Here is a 20,794-nt window from a genome sequence, read left to right as displayed (position 1 = left end):
TAGTACTATGAATCTTGTTTCATTCTGTTTTTTTTTTCTGTCTGCTTGATAAGATAGTACTCGTTCAGTATTTCAGCATTACTTCTATTATCAATAGTTGCAAAGAAGTATGGAATCAGTTAGGTTGCAGCAAAAATTGTTTTATTGTATTAACAGTCGTTATAAGTTGTTATTAAATCACTAAAAGGTAGGTCACATTATTTCATCTCTATCAAAGTCAAAACTACAGATGATATCTTTGAATGAAGAAAACTACAAACATGCCACTTGACCTGCCCGAACTTATATATTTGCCCATACTCATAGAAATACATATATCCGTACTTTCTCAGTTTCCCTCTGATGTTTCTGTGGGGAAAGAGCTTGCAAATTTTGAGACCTCTTTGATTTACTATTTCTTTGTTTTAAAATTTATATTTTTTCATTTGGCTGTGTTATTGTTTTTTATCCTCCAATTATACACAAGCTGTGAGTGCGTTTTTAATAAATTAAATTGAAAACTAAATGAAGACTAACATTTCTGGATATGAGAAGCTTATGAAAAATTTAAAATAAAATTTGTTTGAAGTTCGATAAGAACTCTGGAGATGTATACCATTTTTATATATTAATTGATTAAAAAACAGTTTTTTCGGTGAATACATAGCTGCAGCATTTTAAAGCTGCAGCTTCGCCGTTTGTGCAACATATTTTTGAAAAACTATCTTGAATAAACTGGCTTGGGACATTTCTCTTTACTTGTAGAATTACGAAAAATAAAAACCGTATTTATAAAATTAGTTTTGTTCTTTTATAAGTTTTAAAAATATAGGTCTATATAATAAACCTTATTAAAAAAATTGGTACTTTTGTATTAGATGGAACCCATGTGATATATTATATAGGGAAGATGCTTAAGAAACTAGTCAAACGGGTTTCTTTCAATAAAGAATTGGATTGCGAACCGTGGTTTGTCATTGCGTTTTACAATGTTAAGCTTTTGTTTTTGGGGGTTTAGGGGGGAAGGTACCTAGGTTAGGTTAGGAAACGCAATTAATTTATGCTATGCTTCACCCCCACCCCCTAATGTGCAAATATATAGCCAAAATTTCTTTCTAAACTATTATATGTTCATCCTATTTGGTTTTATTTCATTAGCTTCTTTCCTTGCGTGGGTTCCAGCTAATAGAACAGTACCAAAAATCTTCTTCCTAACTTACGTGAAGAAAGTAATCCAACAAAGGCAAAGAAACGAGTCAAAATGAGTTTGCTAAAATAGAGCGTTAAAAAATGTGTTTTAACTCTCATCTCTCTTAAACACTCTTCAAAAAATATCTGCAATTTTGTTATATATCGGGTCCATAGGTTATATTATCCTTGGTATTCTTGGAGAACTATAGATAACAAATTTTCACATATTGGATCGTTATCCTCAACTTTTAACTGTTGTCTCGTTCGGCAGTCAAGAAGTTAAAGTTGTAAACTAAGGACTCTATTCCAACCACCTTACCATTTAGTGTTGGGCGATATTTTGATTCATCAATATATCGATATATCGATTTTTACTTTCGATATTTGATATATTGATATCGATATTTAGGATCGTTTTTTTGCTATCTCAAGGATTTGCCGCAGTAACGCAAATAGTATTTAAAGGGTATTTTGTATAACTTTTTTTTCAAAATTCAAATAATATAAAACCAAACAATAAAAATAAACTTAGATTGCGTAAAGGAATTTAATAAAAACCCAGATTTAGAATTATTCGGGCTCAGGGAAAGAGAAAAATAAACTGCTGGCTATTCAAAAACAGCAATATGTCGATGTTTTGCTCTTAGAGTCGGTTCCGCCGTTCAGTGATTATCTGACCAGCCTTGGAAAACACTCTTTCAGAAGGGACACTGGTAGCAGGCACAGACATAAATTTCATTGCAACTTCTGGAGGTATTTTTGGGACCCCATAGTGCGAGACTTCCATAATTTGAGCGTAAGCATTTCTATTGAAACTGTTGGTTCCCTATTGAAAGTTTGCAGAGCCATGGTATATTCGGCTGCTGTCGAAGCATGTCCTGCATTGACTATAAGGACTTCATCAAGTGAACCCCACAGACTGGCTTGATTCTGATACGACTGCATCACAGGGAATGCGATGGTACATGTATCTTCTGATCGAGATTCAGCAGCTAGCAAGGCCAAATCTATCCCGTTTGCAATTTTGCTCTCAACTTGTAGAAGATCGTCAGGTGACATATACATTTTCTTGAAACGCGGGTCAAGATGTGTGGCAATTGTGACGGGTGTGAATTGACGAAGGCTTATAAACCTACAATGCATTTTATTCAGCAAAGCCTTTCGAAGCTCATCAGCCACATCTGAGAATCAAACAAAATCTACCTGAAACAGGTGGCGTCTCAGAAGCTTAGACAGAGGCAGGACTTTCGAGATAGAGGGAAAGCTTTCAGAAGATAGCTCAATAGTTGCCTCTTCAAAGGGTGTAAGCACCGCAATCACCTTTGAAATTACACCCCATTCACTATCAGTGACTATGAGGTCCAATTTAGCGAAAAGTGCAAGCAAACTTGTTACCAACTCTTTCAAATCTTGTGGACTAGGTAACATAGTGAGAAGCAAATTCCATCTAGTTTTTAGTCAGGTTTTCCATTCCATCAGGTTTTAGTTTTTTGGTGCAAACATTGTCAATAGAGATTTGAACCTGGCGCAGCTTGTCGGTAGCTACAACACTACGTCTGAAAAAGCTGACTATATTTATAGCCTTTTTGACGAGCGGCAACAATACAGCAGTATCATTAATAGCACCCCCACAATCAAATTTAGAGTATGTGCGAAGCACGAAACATGTGTCCATCCTGTACCTACTTGGGATGTAGCATCCTTTACGGCCCAAACTACATCTGCTCCTTTCATTAGAACATCGTTTGTTGCGAACTTTTCCTTTTCAGGTGGTAATAATTCACACGCATCTGACTAGGGAGCAAGAAGTGAATTCTTGCGAAAAAGATGCCAGGGTAAGATGTAAGATAAGAATAAATAAAATCTTTTATAGATGAAAGTATTCAAACCTGCAAAGAATCTCGAAGATGCATGCTGAAAATTTGCAGAATTTTTCTGTGGTGAATTTTCCGTGGGGAATATAGGGGGACAGAGACCTCTAAAAGTATTTGTTTCGATAATACATTTCGATATTCCATATCGATATTTGGTCCGATATATCAATATCGATATCAAATATCGCCCAACAATATTACCATCTCTATTTGCCTTTTATTTATCACTCCCCACCTGTGGCTGAATATGAAGGTTCAAACTGGTTTTCAAAGTAGGAGCATGACGGTTTGAATTTTTAAACAGTGTGCGGTAACGAACTGTGAGTAAGGAGTGAATCGGTCAAAAATTAACCAAAACCCTTAAAAAAGAAATTTTATAACAACAGTTGCATCAAAGAATTGGCTTTTGTGATGAATCCGAATGAACAAAATTCATTAAAATAATGTCACCAATTAAAAGCTGCGAGCCTGGGAAAATTTGCTGATTTTTCCAAAAGTGGGGCAACGCCCTAAAAATCCAAGCGATCTAAATGTAAATCTAACCATCAGTTTCGACATATCAGAGAACACTTTTTGAAGATGTTTCAAGATCCTATTTCCAAGAATACCGAAGTTTTTTTTCGGGATTACGGACTGTGGGTGCGTGTTTATCTGTTGTTTTTTCATTTGTTTGTTTCCACATTGTTTTTTTTTTCTGAGCAATGGTGTCGAACCAAATAGTCCTAGAAGGCGCTTAGAGGGTTCATTGGAACATAATTTAAAAGTTCTAGCGCCCTTTTTAAATCACCAAAAAGATTGGTGGGCAATTCCCCCCTCCACCAAAAATGTATGCATATTTTCCAATAACAAATAATATTCGTAAGCAATGGACAATTTTTTTAACTTAAGACCTTTCCGAAGGGGCTGTGAGAGGGTCATGATATCCCCAAAGGCCTATTTATTCGCCCTTTCAACTCTGTTGAACCAAATTGCTATTTTAAAATTTTGATCGGACGATTTTGTGAAAAAAGGGGCGTAGGAAGGGGCCTAGTTGCCCTCCAAATTTGTTGGTCACTTAAAAAGAGCACTAGAACTTTTAATTTCCGTTTGAATGAGCCCTCTCACAATATTCTAGGACCATTGGGTTGATACAATACGATCACCCCTGGAAAAAAAAAAAAAAAACCTCGTTTTTCTGGCAAAAAATTCAGAATTCCAATTTTTTTCAGATAGGTGCCTGAAACCTCTATAACACGGTTCTCTGATACGCTGAATCTGATGGTGTGATTTTCATTAAGATTCTATGACTCCTAGGGGTTGTTTCTTCCTTTTTTCAAAAATCAGGATAATTTTCTCAGGCTCGTAACCTTTGATAGGTAAGATTAAACTTAATGAAACTTATATATTTGAAATCAGCATAAAACTAAAATTCTATTGATATATCTATTAGTATCAAAATTCTGTTTTTTAGAGTTTCGGTTACTATTCAGCCAGGTCGCTCCTCACTTACAGTTCGTTACCACGAACTGTTTGATTAATGTCATTTTTGTAAACATAATTTTATTTTTCTTTAATTTCAATACCTCATACCTGGGCCTAGTTATATCGAAACTTCTGTAAAGAATCCACTAATTAGCTGACGACTGAAAAAACACAGGCAACCGATGACTCATACAGGTAAAATTTGGCTTGCAAAAGCCAAGGGTAAATTATCTACATGAATTTGAAAACGTCATTCATTTGTCTTTGGTCACAGCTACGCGTATCTCTCCGCGCGATCACCTTGCTATGAGTTTTGATAATTTTTGAGTTGAATTTTAGTTAGTCCTATCCTATTATAAACCAAAGAGTATTCAGTTACCCATACTCTTTATGGACTTTGATTTGAGAACAAGTAAGGTTACTTTGTTCTAACTTGACAATTAGCCTAGAATCGAGTCAGGTTATTTGATTGAACAGCATTTGATTACAGGGAGAGTCCTGTGTTATTGATGATATCTTTCCTGGAAGAAAGGGGGGCTTATAAACAATTTTTGAGATTGATGAATGTGGCCCTTAGAGTGGCATTTTGGGCCAATTAGGGTAGCACGTACATACTGCAGGAGTAATTTTCAGATCCTACTGGTTGTCGTAAATTAGAAAGGGCAGAACAAATTGAACCCGCGGTGTGTTAGAGTTGTCTGTGACACCGTAGTGCCAGAGGACTTTCATTAGTAGCGTCATGAAGGACCCTGGCAGCTCAATGTGGTTTGGAATATTGAGAGTAGAATAGTTCAGTAGAGACTGTGGACCACTCGGTTACGATACCTCACTCTAGTGGAAGCCATTAGTGGCATTGGTGTGACTCTGCTACATGCACTGGCACCGCCAGACATCCCTCTGAGGGCGGTAGAACCAATATAGAAACTGAAGAAATGGATGGTTCCAAAGTGTCTCAACTCCTAAAAGTCTCTGATATGTAAGAACCTATCTTAGAATCACCATTTCTGTAATTTTGATCTAAAGTTATAACTTTAGACACATAATAGAAGATTTGAATATAATAAAGAGGAAGAGCCTATACGACCCCCTATCTAGAGTGAGAGTTTTGTAAAAATAAAGAGAAAAAGAAACCACGATTGCCCCAAATCCCGCTAAACGACCCAATTCTTTTATTCGTTCCAACTAATTTATACGTTGTTTTCCCGGTGAACAACTTAACCAAGCTGTATACAACGAAACAAAAGGAGGACTTTGACAAACAGAGACAAGCAAAAAGGAATTAATTTAAGATCTTGAAATAAGCTTCACCAATATAATCTATTATAAATTCTTAAATAACGAAAAGTCATAAGTTATCAAGCGTTGAGATCTCACAAAGTCTTTGAAAGAGTTAGGGCCCATTATCCTAATTCCAGGGATAATCACGTGTCATCAGATTGTGGTCTAAGCCACAAAGGAAAGTACCAATCCTAAAACATGTGGCAATATTACACAAGAACGACTACATGTGACTGTGCCTCTGACTACAAGTACTTGCAACTGTGATTGCAACGACTTATTACTATGAATGGAAACAACCGTGACAGAAAATGACCGAGAAAAATAGCAACTGAGACAGCTAAAGACTAAGACTATTTACAACTGCATTTAAGCTGCTTGCAACCGTGTCTATTAGTAACTGCAAGTTTAGCTTCTTGCAATTTTAGCTGTTACGACTGCATCTAATTGTTGCAAGTTCTACTACTTGCGATTGTGATTGGAACTACCTACAATTGCGACTACTTTGGACTGTGACTGCTAGCAATTACAACTAATTTTAAATGTAACTGTGACTGAATCCAACTATCGCCACTTGTGACTGTGGCTACTTGTGACTGTGGCTACTTGTGACTGTCGCTACTTGTGACTGTGGCTACTTGTGACTGTCGTTACTTGTGATTTGTAAGGTTTTGCGATTGAAACTATCTGTGAGTGTAAGCAGTGACTGTGACTACTTGCAACACCAACTGCTTGCGACTGTGATTGTAACTACTTGCAACTATAAATACTTGTGACTGCAACCGCTCAATAGTGCAGTTACTTGTGACTGCAACTGGGACTGTAAGTACTAGTGACTCCAACATCTTATGAATACAACTAGTACTTGGACTGTGACTTCAACCACTTAAGACTGCGACTACTGCTACTACTACGGCAAGCGTGACTTTGACAGCTACTGCTGCTTCTATTTCTATGCCACTTCTATTTCTATTGCTATTAAAACAAAAATTAAATAAATCAAAAGAGTTCAAGTCCATCCAGGATGTCAAAATATTTGAAACATTCAAAGAAAGCTTATAGAGTATATAAAACTAAATCAAAAGATACTATAGAGATCAAGATTGTCAAAATGTGTCTGTGCAGAGTCCTGGGAATAGCCAAGAGCATTACTGTGGAATTTTTATGCCGTTTTGTCGGGGTATTTAGCTCAATAAAAAAGTAATATGTGCGTCCAAGGTTGTCAAAGAGTGTACCTGTGACATCTACGGACCCAATAGGCTCAATAATTTGAATATTCTTGGACATATTGAGGAAGATGATGAACTAACTAAATCATAGAAATTATGTGCATCCAGGTTGTCAAAGGGGTGAATCTATAATGTCTTAGGAATGTCTAAGGTATTATATTTAAACTTTCAGGGTATTTTGAGGAGGATATTTACCTAGTTCAAAAAGCACTATATGTATTCAGACGGTCAAAAGTTAGGATCTGCAGCATATCAGGAATGGCTGAAAATATAACGTCAGGACTTTCAGGAAATGTTGATGGGGATCTCACCCAGTTGGCTTGAGTTCGATTCGCAGTATTGGAAATTTTTACTTATGATGATTTCATAACGAATATAACTAAACTACTACTACTACTACTAACAACTCACCACAGCACCAAGCCGCCTGAGGCCAACACAGCTACGCACGCTCCTCCTCCATCCCAATCTTTTCAATGCCTCCCTTTTTTCCCGCCCACGAAGTTCCCATTTCCTTTAAATCTTTCTTTATGACGTCCTCCCACCCCAGACGGGGACGACCTGCTTTCCGCTAAGCCCTAGATGTTTGGCCGAAAAGAACAATCTTTGGCAATCTTTCATCCTTCATCCGCACAACGTGCCCTAGCCACCTCAACTTTTCTTTCATTATAGCCCTAGAGAGCGGTATTGAACCACATTTTTCGTATAGCCTATTGTTTGAAATACGGTCAGTCAGCCAGGTACCCAGCTATTCTAACCACTAGACCATATAGGATATATTAAAATATCTGATTAATGATGTTTATATTAAAGAACAAATTATGGACTTAGTTAGCTGGCTGATTCTTTGAGGATCGTCTCTTACTATTCCAAAGAAGAAAAGGCCGGAGCCTTTTTTCTGTTTGTAATCAGGTTTTTATAAGTGATATATATTCGGGTGTCAGCGGTAGTCGCGGTTGCAGCGGTAGCTAGCAGCATAGTAAAAGACGATCACGTCCACTAATAAGAAATATAATAACCCATAAATCCTAAAGATAGAGCCAGATCAAAACAAAATCAAGAAAAGTGGCTTGAAAATCAAGAAAAGTGGCTGCAGCTAGAATATTCGGCATCTAGGGCATATTTTTTCCATTTTTTCTGCAGCTATTCGGGTTTCAGCGGTAGCTAGCAACCTAGTAAGAGACGATCACGTCCAATGCTAAGATATATCATAATCCATAACTCCTAAAAATAGAGATAGATAAAAAAAAAGTACACCATTAGAACCGTCTTGTCCAAAACCTCAATATAGAAAACTTACCATCTCTCGGCTTGAGAAACAAAGGAAATATATTGGATTGAAAATCAATAAAAGTGTCCGCTACTACGATATTTTGCATAAACGGCATTTTCCACCCCCCCCCCCCACCCTTTTTATCCTCCTCAGCTAGCTGGGCACTGGAAATACATAGTGACTTGTATAATGGCTCATTTTAAAGGAAATTGCTATATCTAGTACCTTTTGTAATGAAAAATAAAATAGTTTTTAAAATCAAATCAATTTTGACAAAAAACTGAATTTTCGTGTACAAGCTTGATTAATGACAATATAATGATGTAGGTTATCCAACAGTTTGTGATAACGAACTATATAGTAAGAGCGACTCGTCTCAACAGTAATCGAAATACATTAAAAGACAGTTATTCGAAGAAAATACCATTGCATATATTGGACTTAGTTAGCTACTCAATTTCTTGAAAAAAATCTTATTTGTCAACTGAAACTAGAATAATTCCCGAAAATTTTAAACAAAATAATTTTATTTAACTGCAAGGTGCAAAAATATTTTTGGTGTCTGATCAATAATTTCCATTTTTTAATTCAAACCAGAAAAAGTTGAAAATTTTAAAATTAGTTTGGTTTTGTATAAAAGGTTTTGCATTCAGACAATATTTTTCATTAGTTTAAAATATGCCTAGAGTATAACCCAAAAAAATACACCAGGCTAATGACCTTTTAAGCTTCCTTCAGGTTAATGCCCATAAAATGTTGAATAATCAGATTTAAATATCACGATGGGAGCATCACCCACATATTGTGGCAAAAATACTGGCCCTGGTTTTTACTAACGTTCCTAGTATATTTTTCCTTTCTCTACACACCACCTTAAAAACCTCCATTTTTGAACTCCCCTTAAAAACAATAGATTCTCCCCAAGTCTCTTTAACCCGACAATATAGTTTCAAATATTTTTCGGTACACGTCTTTCCTTGCCAAACAAAAGACTGCACTAAAGTTTCCGTCTTCACTGAAATAGTGCTATTTTCCAGATCAAAGCTTTACCTCCATTCTTATTCTCACTCGGATCAGAAATTCCGAAAAAAAAATTCGAAGTCTGGTAATACCAAAAATATACAGCCCACTACCGTTACTATTTTCCACAACCAAACCTTCATTGTATTCCTCCTCCAAGCCACAACCTTCTAAACTTGTTCTAATTTATTAAGGCCAAGATTCTACCATCCAATCCCTAACTGACTCTAGACATACTGCTTTTGGTGTACAAAAAGTGGGTCTAAAATCCACTTTAATTACTAATCTATCTGCCCGTGAACAAGCCCCAAAAAGACGAGTAAAATTTCGGAACTATAACGCCTCCATCTTCTCTGAATTCTCATGCCCTCTAACGCAAAACCCCAATTAGCTAGCGGAAATACTTTTGTTCAGAATACCTGTTTATAAATTTTCATATTTTGTACGTTGCTTTTCAACACCACGTTGCCGCAATGGTGACCCTTACCCTTTCTTCTACTATTCTTGCCTTATTTTAAAATCCAATCCCGTTCCTTTTTAAGGTCCAGACCTCAAAAAACTAAAAATCTCCTCCTCATTATTAGCCCCTCTAAGTCTTACTCGTATAAGTATTTTTAATACCTTCATTTAATGTATTTTTGACATAAACGCTTAAGACTTTGTAGGTTGTCCTTACTTCTAGCCATAAGAACAATGCCATTGGCAAAAACGATCATATACTACTATTGATAACTCACAGACAAGCTCAATGCCGCCGAGGTCAACACACCTGCGCAGAGCCAGCCACGCTTTATTCAAATCTTCACTCTTTAAACCCCTCCCATGACATTCCAATTTCCTTTACATACTTCCTTATTACCTCTTCTCAGCCCATTCAGAGACGACCTGTTTTTCTGTTGGATACATATTCGCAAGCAACACTACAAACACTTGTACACGGGTTTGATTTACCTGATGATAACACAAGTTCTGTATTTTTTTTTATTACTTTCCTAATATATGTATTTTTTTTATTTGAGAAACATAAAATCAGCCCTTAATCCAATAGCCCTACTTAATAACTCTCTGCTACCTCACGTTCCTTGAAACAATAGATTCTCTCAAAGCGTCTTTGGTGTTCCACGTCTACTATTTATGTACTAGCGCAATAAGTTTTGAAAACTTTGTGGATTGTTCTTACTTTTAGTCATAAGACATTGTTCCTAAGACAGTTCTGATAAGACATTTTTTTGTAATAAAGAACGAATATAAAGTTATTATAAAAGGCACTTCGATATACTCACATAAAGGGTCTATATAGTTCATTATAAACGGGGACTATGCAAGTTTCATCATAAATCAGTCACCTAAAGCAAAAGGAAAACCAAACTAATTTAAAAATTTAAGGTATTTTTCTGGTTTGAATTTTACATTAAAAGACGATCATTAGAATAACAAACCATTGCACACATTGGACATAGTTAGCTACGTGATTCTTTGAGGTTCATTTCTTACTATTCCAAAGAAGAAAAAGCCGTAGGCTTCTTCCTGTTTGTAATAAAGGCAAGGTCTTCCTGGTAAATTTGTGGTTTGGAAAAGAAAGAAACGAGCCATGTATCGACAAGCTCGAGAACAACAATCTCAGAAAGTACGCAAAAATGGACAGATGAATTTACTTTATACAAGACAATATTGGAATATGGAATCAAACCGAAGCACTAGCCATTGCAGTTGTTACTGTAGAGCAACTCGAACTTCTATTTTCGTTGTCAGGAGGAGAGCTCACTTGCCAATGCGCTACAGAGTCTATGTTTCTGGACATTCCTCACGCAGTCACATTGGCGGGTTTCCTAAATTCAGTACAAAAAATCTCAATTCTTTGTTGGGGATGAAAAAACACATAGAAGTATATTGGTCAACTTCTGAGGCGAACCACAATCCATTTTAGCCAAAAGTTGAAATACTTGCTTTGAAAAGAACTTCTTGTATCAATGAATACCAGTAGCTTCTTTTTGGGAGAGGGAGGTATTCTCTTACAAAATTCTTTTGCATTCTCCCTCTAAGATTCAAGATTTTTTTTTTCGTGGTATTATTATTAAAAAAGGACTTATTTTTTTCGTATTTCTATTAAATAAATTGAAAAATCAACAAATCCTCCCTCTCTGGACTATGAAAAATACTCTTCCCCCCTCCCCAGGGCCATGTCCAGACTTTTGTTTTGGAGGAGGGGGGGGGGGGAAGTTACAAAAATGTATCGAAAATTTGTTTAAATGTATTGCCTCACTTTTTATCGTGTCAGACAAAAATATTGGAGGAGGGAGGGCCCACTGGATATGGCCTAGCCATCATTTCCATAAATTGAAGCTATTGATTAATACCAGTTGTGTCAACTGGTGGAGTGGGCCTTTTTACATAAAGGATCGATACAGTTCATCATAAATGATGTCAGACAAGATGATCTCATATAGTAGTTATCAATTGAAGTTTTGTTAAGACATTAAATTGACAAATGTGTAAAAATTACCTACAGCTGGAGTTGGACTTGCGATATTCAGAATAGAATTCTATAACACTATCCACTGTACCAAGCAGCCTTTTTAGCCAATTTTCAAAATAGCTTATGTTTATTTTCAGTAAAGCACAATATATATTCTTGTTTTTACGTGGCATAGGGGGTATTAGCCCAACTTTTGGTTGCGGTATTTTCTGGTCGTTTAAAGTCAAACTTGGTGATTTATTGTATCTCTGTTCTTTAATTACTTACTTTTCTACAAGAATGTTTTTAAGCTTTATTAGATGTATTTTCTTTTACAGGTCGTCGTCTAAGAAGAAAATGAATGAATCAAATAGTGCACAAGACCAACAAAACGCAGAACAAAAGAGTAAAATTAAGTCTGTGTCTCCTATTAAAGTTTACTCCCACCGTCCCCTATTACACCTTTTACCGGAAAATGCACAAGCTATACCCAAGCTAATATTTCAAGAGGGCAATCTAGTCAGTGCATTCACCATGGATTGTCCCCCTGATATGACTAATCCTTCTTACAGATTACTTCACCGTCTGGGACTAAGTCATTATAATTCATCTGGAGAGGGATCAGAAGATTCTCCTGAGTCTGAGGAAGACTTCTACCTTGAAATAGATCCGTCAATAAAAAAGAAAAAATACAATATTCCCAAGATTCTTACCAGTTATTCTCTTTGGGATACCGTGAGTGTTATGCGACTGCTTCTTGAATCAAGATTTGCTATTCCAATATGTTGCAAAGACACAATAGAATTACTTAGGATCACACAAAGACTAGAAGAGGGTATATTCCTCGGAGAAGACAAAAGGCTTCCACGAGTCGCCATAATAAGTCAAGTGACGAGCTTCCACAGTTTTACAGGAAAGATCATGGAAAATCTTTTTAATTTGAAAACCTCTTTTGAAAGTATTGAAACATCGAGCATAGAGGTTGGGCAAGGCTTTGTTTACTTTGAAAACCAGAATCATGTAAAAAAGAAAGAGAATTCTGAACAGAAAGAAAAAAAGAATCCTTGTATCGTGATACATATTCGAGGTGATTTTGAACCATACTGGAAATTCTTGACTGATTTTATTGACTATTTAGTGGTTGAGGATGAATTCATTTCTGAAACAAATAAACTCTCTCATTTTATGAGCAAATATTCTGACGAAAATTGCTTGCCAAAATTCATTACAGTATGGATCCCTAACTTACCAAATGTTAGTTCTGTTCACCGCCCCTTTTACCTTATTGAAGGTTCCTTGCATTATTTTGTTGAAATCCAGCAAACCCGCCAATTAGAATTAATATTTCGTAAGGTAGGACACCACGAACATTCGATGCATTCAGTCTTCCCTTTTGAAGGTGCTTTAAGCCATATAATCAATAATTTACGACAGATGTATTTGACTGTTTCAACTATGGATGGCTTGGAATCTTATAGGTCTCATGTCTTGCTATTGCAAAAAAGTCTTGCCAAAGAAGGTAAATTACAGGACAAATCAAATGACTTCCATTTTTCAAATGACATGAATAACTTAGAACAGATGCAGAAACACATATCCGAAGAACAAAGCTTTCGTTCAAGTTTTGGTTTTAAAAATAATCCTCTGATTATATATTTCTTAAAAAGCTTTAAAATGAATAATATTGACCATATTCTGCTTCATATTCGAGTTCTTAGTGATGCTATTGCGTTAAATATAAGAAATTCTAAAATTGTTACTCATCTAAATGAAGTAGTGAATCAGAAAACAAATAACTTCACGGAGATTACACAAGCACCTGACAAGGGCTCCAAATATGAGAACCAAATTAAATATGCTAAGAAAGAGCTATCAAGTGCGAAAGAAAAAAGAAATCAAGCTTTTCTTTCTATCCGTCACTTATGGAGAGAAGCCTCATTATTTTATTCATCTGGAACAAATGGAGAGTTTATGCATTTACCACAAATGGCAGCTTCTTGCTTGATAGCTGGTGAAACCTTAGAGCTGTATGATGGAGATGCAAATATGATAAATGTTGATTGGATTGCTTTAATTTTTAAAAATTTGACGTCTTTGCTTCCAAACAAAAAGATTTTCGTATTATCTGTACTTGGAGAGCAAAGCAGTGGAAAATCAACATTGTTGAATACAATGTTTGGTATTCAACTCGCAACCAGTATTGGTCAGTGTACCAAGGGTCTTACCATGACCCTAGTAAAGACAGTAAACAGGAAAGAATATGATTATGTTATTGTGTTTGATTCCGAGGGTGTCCGCTCGCCAGAACACACAGGTATTTATGGCTGTGTGAAACAGGATAATAAAGTTGCAACTCTTTCTATTTTGCCATCAGATGCAGTCATACTAGTTATTAAAGGTGAAAATGACAATGCTTTGAAAGAAATTTTGCCAATTGTTGCATTAGCCTATAAAGGCTCTAAGTTGGCAGAAGAAAGAGGGGGCATGCTTAGCTGCAAACTTTTTGCTGCTTATAATCAGATAAAGTGTGATGAAGAAAACGAACATATGCTTCAGAATATTTTTTCTCAACTATCAACAACGGTCATCGAATCTTTTAAAAAAATAGACTCTCTACAGGATTTGAATGTTTATACATCAATTAGCTTTCCAAAGATGTTCTGTAGTAAGGAGGATATACAGGTATTTGGATATAATACAAAAGGAGACCAACCAAACGATGTACCAAATGAGGACTTCAGCCTGCAGATTGTTAATTTTCGAGAGCATATTCATTAGCAAGTCGTCTGTCAGGTGGGATGGAGTGCCCGAAACTTCGAAAGCCTTGAGAAGTGTTTATTATTGGTTTGGAAATGCTTGAGCGAATCTAATTTTGAATTATCTTTCCAATCAGTCATCGAGAGGCACAATTATACTGAACAACAAAGAAAATATCAAACCCTAAGAGACATATATTGTGAAGCATGCGAGAAGGAGTTTGAGGTAATAAAGGACTATTATAAGGTAGAACAATCTACTACAGAAGAAGAGGAAACCATCCATGCTAAAATAAACAAGATCCTTGATGATATCGAGGTGAAGATGAGACCACATGCTGAAAATTTTGAAATAGAAATAAACAAACTGTTTAAGGGAAGGCAAAATCCAATGTGGAAAACTGAATATTTAACAAAAGTTAAAGCCATAATTAATTTTACAACATCTCTTTGGCGTCGTAATCTGGAGTTGTTCTTGAGGAATCGGCTTGTGCATGACATAAAGGTAAGCAACTCCCTAAAAGAAATAAAGCAAAAAGTAATAGAAGATTTTAAAGCAAAGAGTATGAATGATAAAACAAGGGAACAGTTAATCTCTGTTATTGACAAATCATTTGATGATTCAATAGAAGCAGCTAGAAAAGAAAACCATGAAATAGATGTCAGAGGTGCTGTTAGGAGGGCCTATGAGGACCATCATATTATTAGAATTTTAGGCATTGACCTTTTGGATGAAAGTCAACCTTCATTCTGGCAGACACAGTTGAATAAAGCCATAAATTTAGAAGATGCAATCTTTAATTGGATATCTCAGAGCAGTGATGATAAATACAAGATGGAAAAGATGATAGCTTCTATAATAATAAAGATCACAAGAGGAAGAAAATACTATTCTAACACAATTGTCTCTAGTGCTATCACTAGAATTGAGAGGTCTCTTAGGGAGCCTGACATGAAAATTAACAAGAGCAAAAGAAAAATAGTTCACAGAAATGCATATGAACTACTCGTAGATATACTTGTGAAGATTCAAGAAAACTGGGAGCGAGAAAATTCTGTCTACGTGCAACTCCGTTCAAAGAAAGAAGTAATGCAGGCATATTGTCTTAAAATTGCAAATAGCTTAAAGGAAGTGGATATAATGGCATCAAGACTTAACGACTTTTTTCAGAAGCATACTATTAAAGGTTTTCAAAGTGAAGTTAAAGAGAATGTCTTGGCTAATCCTAAAAATGCAACGCTGGCCTAAATCGCCCAAAAATTTTCAAGGTCATATGGATTTGTATTTGATTGAAGAGGTGGAACCCAAGGGTATTAAACAGGTTTTGAAACATATCCGAAACCCTTCTAATTTAAAAAGGCTTACTACTAGCAGGCTAATCCGCTTTGAAATCGATAAAGTCCTTAAAGATATGAAACTTATTAGTTTCCAGGATCATCTAAAATTTTACTTGAAAAGTACGTATGAAAAAGCCCCAGTAGATCCAGAATTTGGATTGAAATCTTTTCAGTTCAATGAGCTATTTAAGTTTTTGAAAAGATTAAAGAGTACCTACATTGCAGACGAGTTAAAAAGAGATATGAAAAGATTTGGCAGGTGGTATTTGGAAAGTATGTCTATGAAATTTCAACTGAAACACATAAACGCCATGATAAAGTCGTTATCTGACTTCAAAGATATTAACAGTGAAATTATCAGTAAGGAAATTTTGTCACAAATTCAACATTGTTCTCAGTTCGAATCAATTTTTTACAGGTTATGTCAAACCTCTTGTCCTATTTGTAAAAGCCCTTGCTTTCACGAATTCTCTCACAAAGGTCGGCATGACGCTTTTCATCAGCCATTTGGTTTAATTGGTATTCGTCAACTCAAAACAAAGAAATTGCTAGCCTATACGTGTAACACAGCTCCTATAAATGATTTTCACGTTTTCCCAAAAGGAGAAAAGATGAAATATACCGATTTCTCAAAAAAATTCAATACTTGGTTTCAACCAGACAAAACTAAGCCAGTTGCTGGATATCGGAAATATTTAATCCAAAGGTACAACAAAGAGATTGCTAATTTCTATTCTGTAAATCCTACTGACAAGGTAGGTAAACACGAATGTCTTAATATTGTTCAAAATGATATAAAAAGAAATGTTGATTTCTACAAAGATTTTCCATGCAAGGCTTGACCTGAAAGTTGATTTCGTCAGAGAAAAGCGGAAACAGAAAATAACACTTTTTGTACTTGTTTACACATGTTCATTAAAACAAATGTGCTCAGTATGAATTTCTTATTCCGTGCCTTTTGTTTTAGCTGTTCAGAGTAACTTGTCATCTTGTGTAATTTTTCACGCAACTTAGATACTAAAAATTATTGCCTTTTTCTCGTTTATGCTTAAAAGACTCACACACGCTAAACTGACACGTTCTTTCATTCCATTGTAATTTTACTTTATCTTCTAACCACAGATTTTGTCATGTAATATTTTCATTCGTACTTCAACGTGATTTTTACTCTTTTTTGTTCCATGCCCTTTCCATTAGCTCTTCGGAGTCTTTGGTCAACTCTTATAATTTTGCATGCGTTTATGATACAAACAAAGATATGATCCTGAGAAAAATGATATAACTTTTGCTCTTTGAATGTATATAAATTTGACTACACTCACATGTATTTTTTAATTGGAGGTGATTTTCGTCAGTTCTTAACTTTTGAAACCTGGAAGCAATCATAGTGAGACACCTGATTTGTCAAACAAAATTTTCATCTCTTCAACAATTAAAAAAAAATTAAATAAAAATATTTATGTCGATCCTGAACAGGATCGCATTCGATCCAGATTCAAGAATTAAAAAAAAATTAAATAAAAATATTTATGTCGATCCTGAACAGGATCGCATTCGATCCAGATTCAACAATTAAAATAAAATTAAATAAAAATATTTATGTCGATCCTGAACAGGATCGCATTCGATCCAGATTCAAGAATTAAAAAAAAATTAAATAAAAATATTTATGTCGATCCTGAACAGGATCGCATTCGATCCAGATTCAACAATTAAAAAAAAATTAAATAAAAATATTTATGTCGATCCTGAACAGGATCGCATTCGATCCCGATCCTGAACATTTATGTCGATCCTGAACAGGAAACATTCGCAAATTATATCCTTAAACTGGGAGATAGAATCTTCCATAATTGGCTTCAGTGAAATCAAGTAACCTGAAGATACAATTTTCAGTGGTAATTTAATGGAGGAAGTTCTAGAAAATCAACTTGCGAACTAAAATTATGATCATGGTTGCAGTGGTAGCCGAAACTTACTAAAAGACGAACGCGTCCCATAGGAAAAAAACAAGCCAAAAACCCTTAAAAAGTTGTTAGGTCGAAGCACAAAGCACACCATTGAAATCGCCATGGCCAAAATCTGAATAAAAGAAACTTACATCCCCTTGGCTTGAAAAACAAGGAAAGTGAATGCAGCCACAAAATTCTACATCGGAAGCCTTTTATTTCTGTTTCTGCTTCCCTGCAGATTTTATATTTTAAATGAAATCCATTTTTAACAAGAAACTGAATTTTCAAAAACAAGAGGATTAATGACGTTTTATTCGTAACTTACAACGGTAAATCACGTAATTGATGCAAAAACTTATATAAGGCAGTCTCAAGATGCAAGATTATACGGAAAATTATCTTGATTGAAGTATTAGCTGTAATCATGTAGCGGTACTGGCAGTCGTAAATGCAGCAGCAACTGTAGCCTAGTAAAAGGAGAATATGGCCTATAGTAACCGGAAATAACCTAAAAAAAACCCTAAAAATGACGTCAGATCGAAACACAAAGTACACTATTTGAATTGTATTGGCCAAGAGACCTATACAGGAAACTTACAGTCCCTTGCGTTGAACAAGAAGAAAATCTACTGGCCTGAAAAGCAAGAAAAATCACCTCTATTGCATGGGAAGTATATTTTTTTGGAAGCATATGTAATTAACAAAAACAAAATTTAAAATGAAATCATTTTTATGACATAAAACTGAATTGTAGTAACAAGATGAGCTATCGCTGCAACCAGGCAGTATTTCATGACGTTCGTCTCCGGTGTATTTTTCCTTTGTAATTGGCCAGTCCTCTTGACAGGGAGGCTAGCTTCAACAGCTTCTCAGTGGCCTAAAGTATGAGTGTGCACTTGAACATGAAAAAACCCTTTTTAGCGCGGGTATATATGTATAATTTCCTTTCGTTTAAAGATGTTCTACATTGACAATCCAAAACTACCTACAAATATGATAATTTTTCTGTCAGTTTTATCTAAGTTTTATTTTATTGAGGCGTAATAATTTAAGTTAAAATAATCTTTCTGAGTTGTTCGGAAGAAGGAAGAACCCTTGACAAAGAACTCGCTGTTAGTTCTTTTCTGACACTGAGAATTTTCTCTCCAACTACAGTTTTATCACAGTCTAGTGCCAGATTTGCAGAAGTGTTGCCCAGTATAAAGCCCATCCGCTGGACAACCCAACTGTTTTAAACAGCATGAACACAGAAGATTCATACCACTTACATCGTTTGCATCATCAGTAGCAATTCCAAATAGTTTTTAGGGATATACTTTGCATTCTACCAGTAACTTTATGAAGCTTGCATTGACTATACCAGGTCTGATTGAATCTATTCCAATCATTTATCGCGTAGACACAATATTTATATTGTGTCACAAAATAATAAAAATATATTTTATTAAATAAAAAAATTTGAAATAAATATTAAATAGATGAAATATTTAAATAAAAATACAAATTTAAATAAACATTTAAAAAATAAATTTTTAAATATAGAAAATTAATACAAATATTAAAAAAAATATATTTGGTCATTCTTGAAATGTTTGCCTGTTACTTTTAAATACTTTCTGAAATGAAGAATTTTAGTTCGTTGACTAGGCCCGGAATCACTGAACTACCTTACAATATCATATTATATGATTTATTAACACTAAAAGCCTACTTGGCCATGGTTAATACACAATACACTTCAAAAATAATAAATTGAAACACCCTTGTTATAAACAAAATAAAATAAAAATAAATATAAAGAAAATGATCTCTATGCTCCATGCCCAATCCAATGAACCTTCTCAAATTCTTAATCCCAGGAAATTTTCTATCTCTTAATGTATTACCCACCCATTCCTCCCTTTCGAACCGCCCCGGCAAAATTTCCTCTCTCAAACCTCTTAACTCCTTACATAAACATAAAAAATGAATTAAATCATCATTTTCGTCCCCAAACATCGGACAAAAATAGGGACAAATACAGCATGGGCAATATAAAATCTCTCTGCTGAACAGTCATATAAATAGACTTCAGGGTGCTTTAGATAAACTAGTGAAATATATCGAGGAAAATTAATTGTATCAGTGATTATTATTATTGTTGTAATCATATTTAATAAAGTTGTTTCTAAATCATATTTTTTCTATAGAAGGTTGGCGTATATTTTTAAAGTAGAAAAAGAATCTTGGTTAGTCTGAAGTTGGCTGTGAGAGTGTTAGGACTCTAAAAATGGATAGATTTGAGAAACAGAGAATTGTACGGAAGCTTGTGTTTATGGAAAAACGTTTGAAGCTTTTACGTCGTGGTCCAAAGGCATTTACACAATTTATTGACATATTGATCACAACAAGACAAAATGATATTGTGGATTCGCTTTTGAACACACTAGCTTAGAAATTTCACACTATGATTTTTTCAGGAGAAAGATGTTGTTCAAAGAGGATTTACTCCTCTCTCTCTCTTTCTCCCACTCAATTTGTTGATCTTAGCTCAGTTTAATTTTGGAGGTGAGAGTGTCAACACATGAAAAAATGTTCCATAAATGTCCACTATGCATGTATATACTGGGCAGCTGATCATCATGTGAGAATAGTACAATGATTAATGAGTATGATGAAAAGTGCAGATTATGCAACCCGTGTAAATTGCATAGAGGATATGCAGTACAAATTAAAGGTTGTAATTGCTGTTTGGAAGAGATCTGTGACTCTCATCCTATAAGACACCTATGCTCTAATTGCCACTATGATAAATATAATCAGTGGAAGAATATATATCCTGGTATGATTGAAAAGAATCCTAAACGTGATTTTATTTTATTGCTAAGAGACTGGTATCGTCGTGGATTTAAATTATTATGGGAGGAGGAGCCACGTGTACGATTCAACTGTTGGAATAAAAAAAGAATTTGGTTTCTACGTCATCGTTGTGAAGACAATGGTGACTAT

The 20,794-nt window shown here is 35.1% G+C and overlaps 1 protein-coding gene across 1 annotated transcript; it reads left to right on the top strand.

Moving 5' to 3' along the window:
* The first annotated feature begins 113 nt into the window (after window positions 1-113).
* LOC148942578 (uncharacterized) lies at window positions 114-19,599 on the top strand. Its single transcript, XM_089102247.1, is given in 3 exon segments — window positions 114-187; window positions 12,099-15,750; window positions 15,752-19,599. Coding segments are annotated over 2 exon segments (4,578 nt in total). The 5' UTR covers window positions 114-187; window positions 12,099-12,117; the 3' UTR covers window positions 16,697-19,599.
* Window positions 19,600-20,794: the final 1,195 nt, after the last annotated feature.

Source organism: Artemia sp. Qi Xiang Cuo, chromosome 16 (assembly GCF_049724085.1).
Source record: "Artemia sp. Qi Xiang Cuo chromosome 16, ASM4972408v1, whole genome shotgun sequence".
Lineage (NCBI taxonomy): Eukaryota > Metazoa > Arthropoda > Branchiopoda > Anostraca > Artemiidae > Artemia > Artemia sp. Qi Xiang Cuo.
This window is presented reverse-complemented; position numbering and strand designations above follow the sequence as displayed.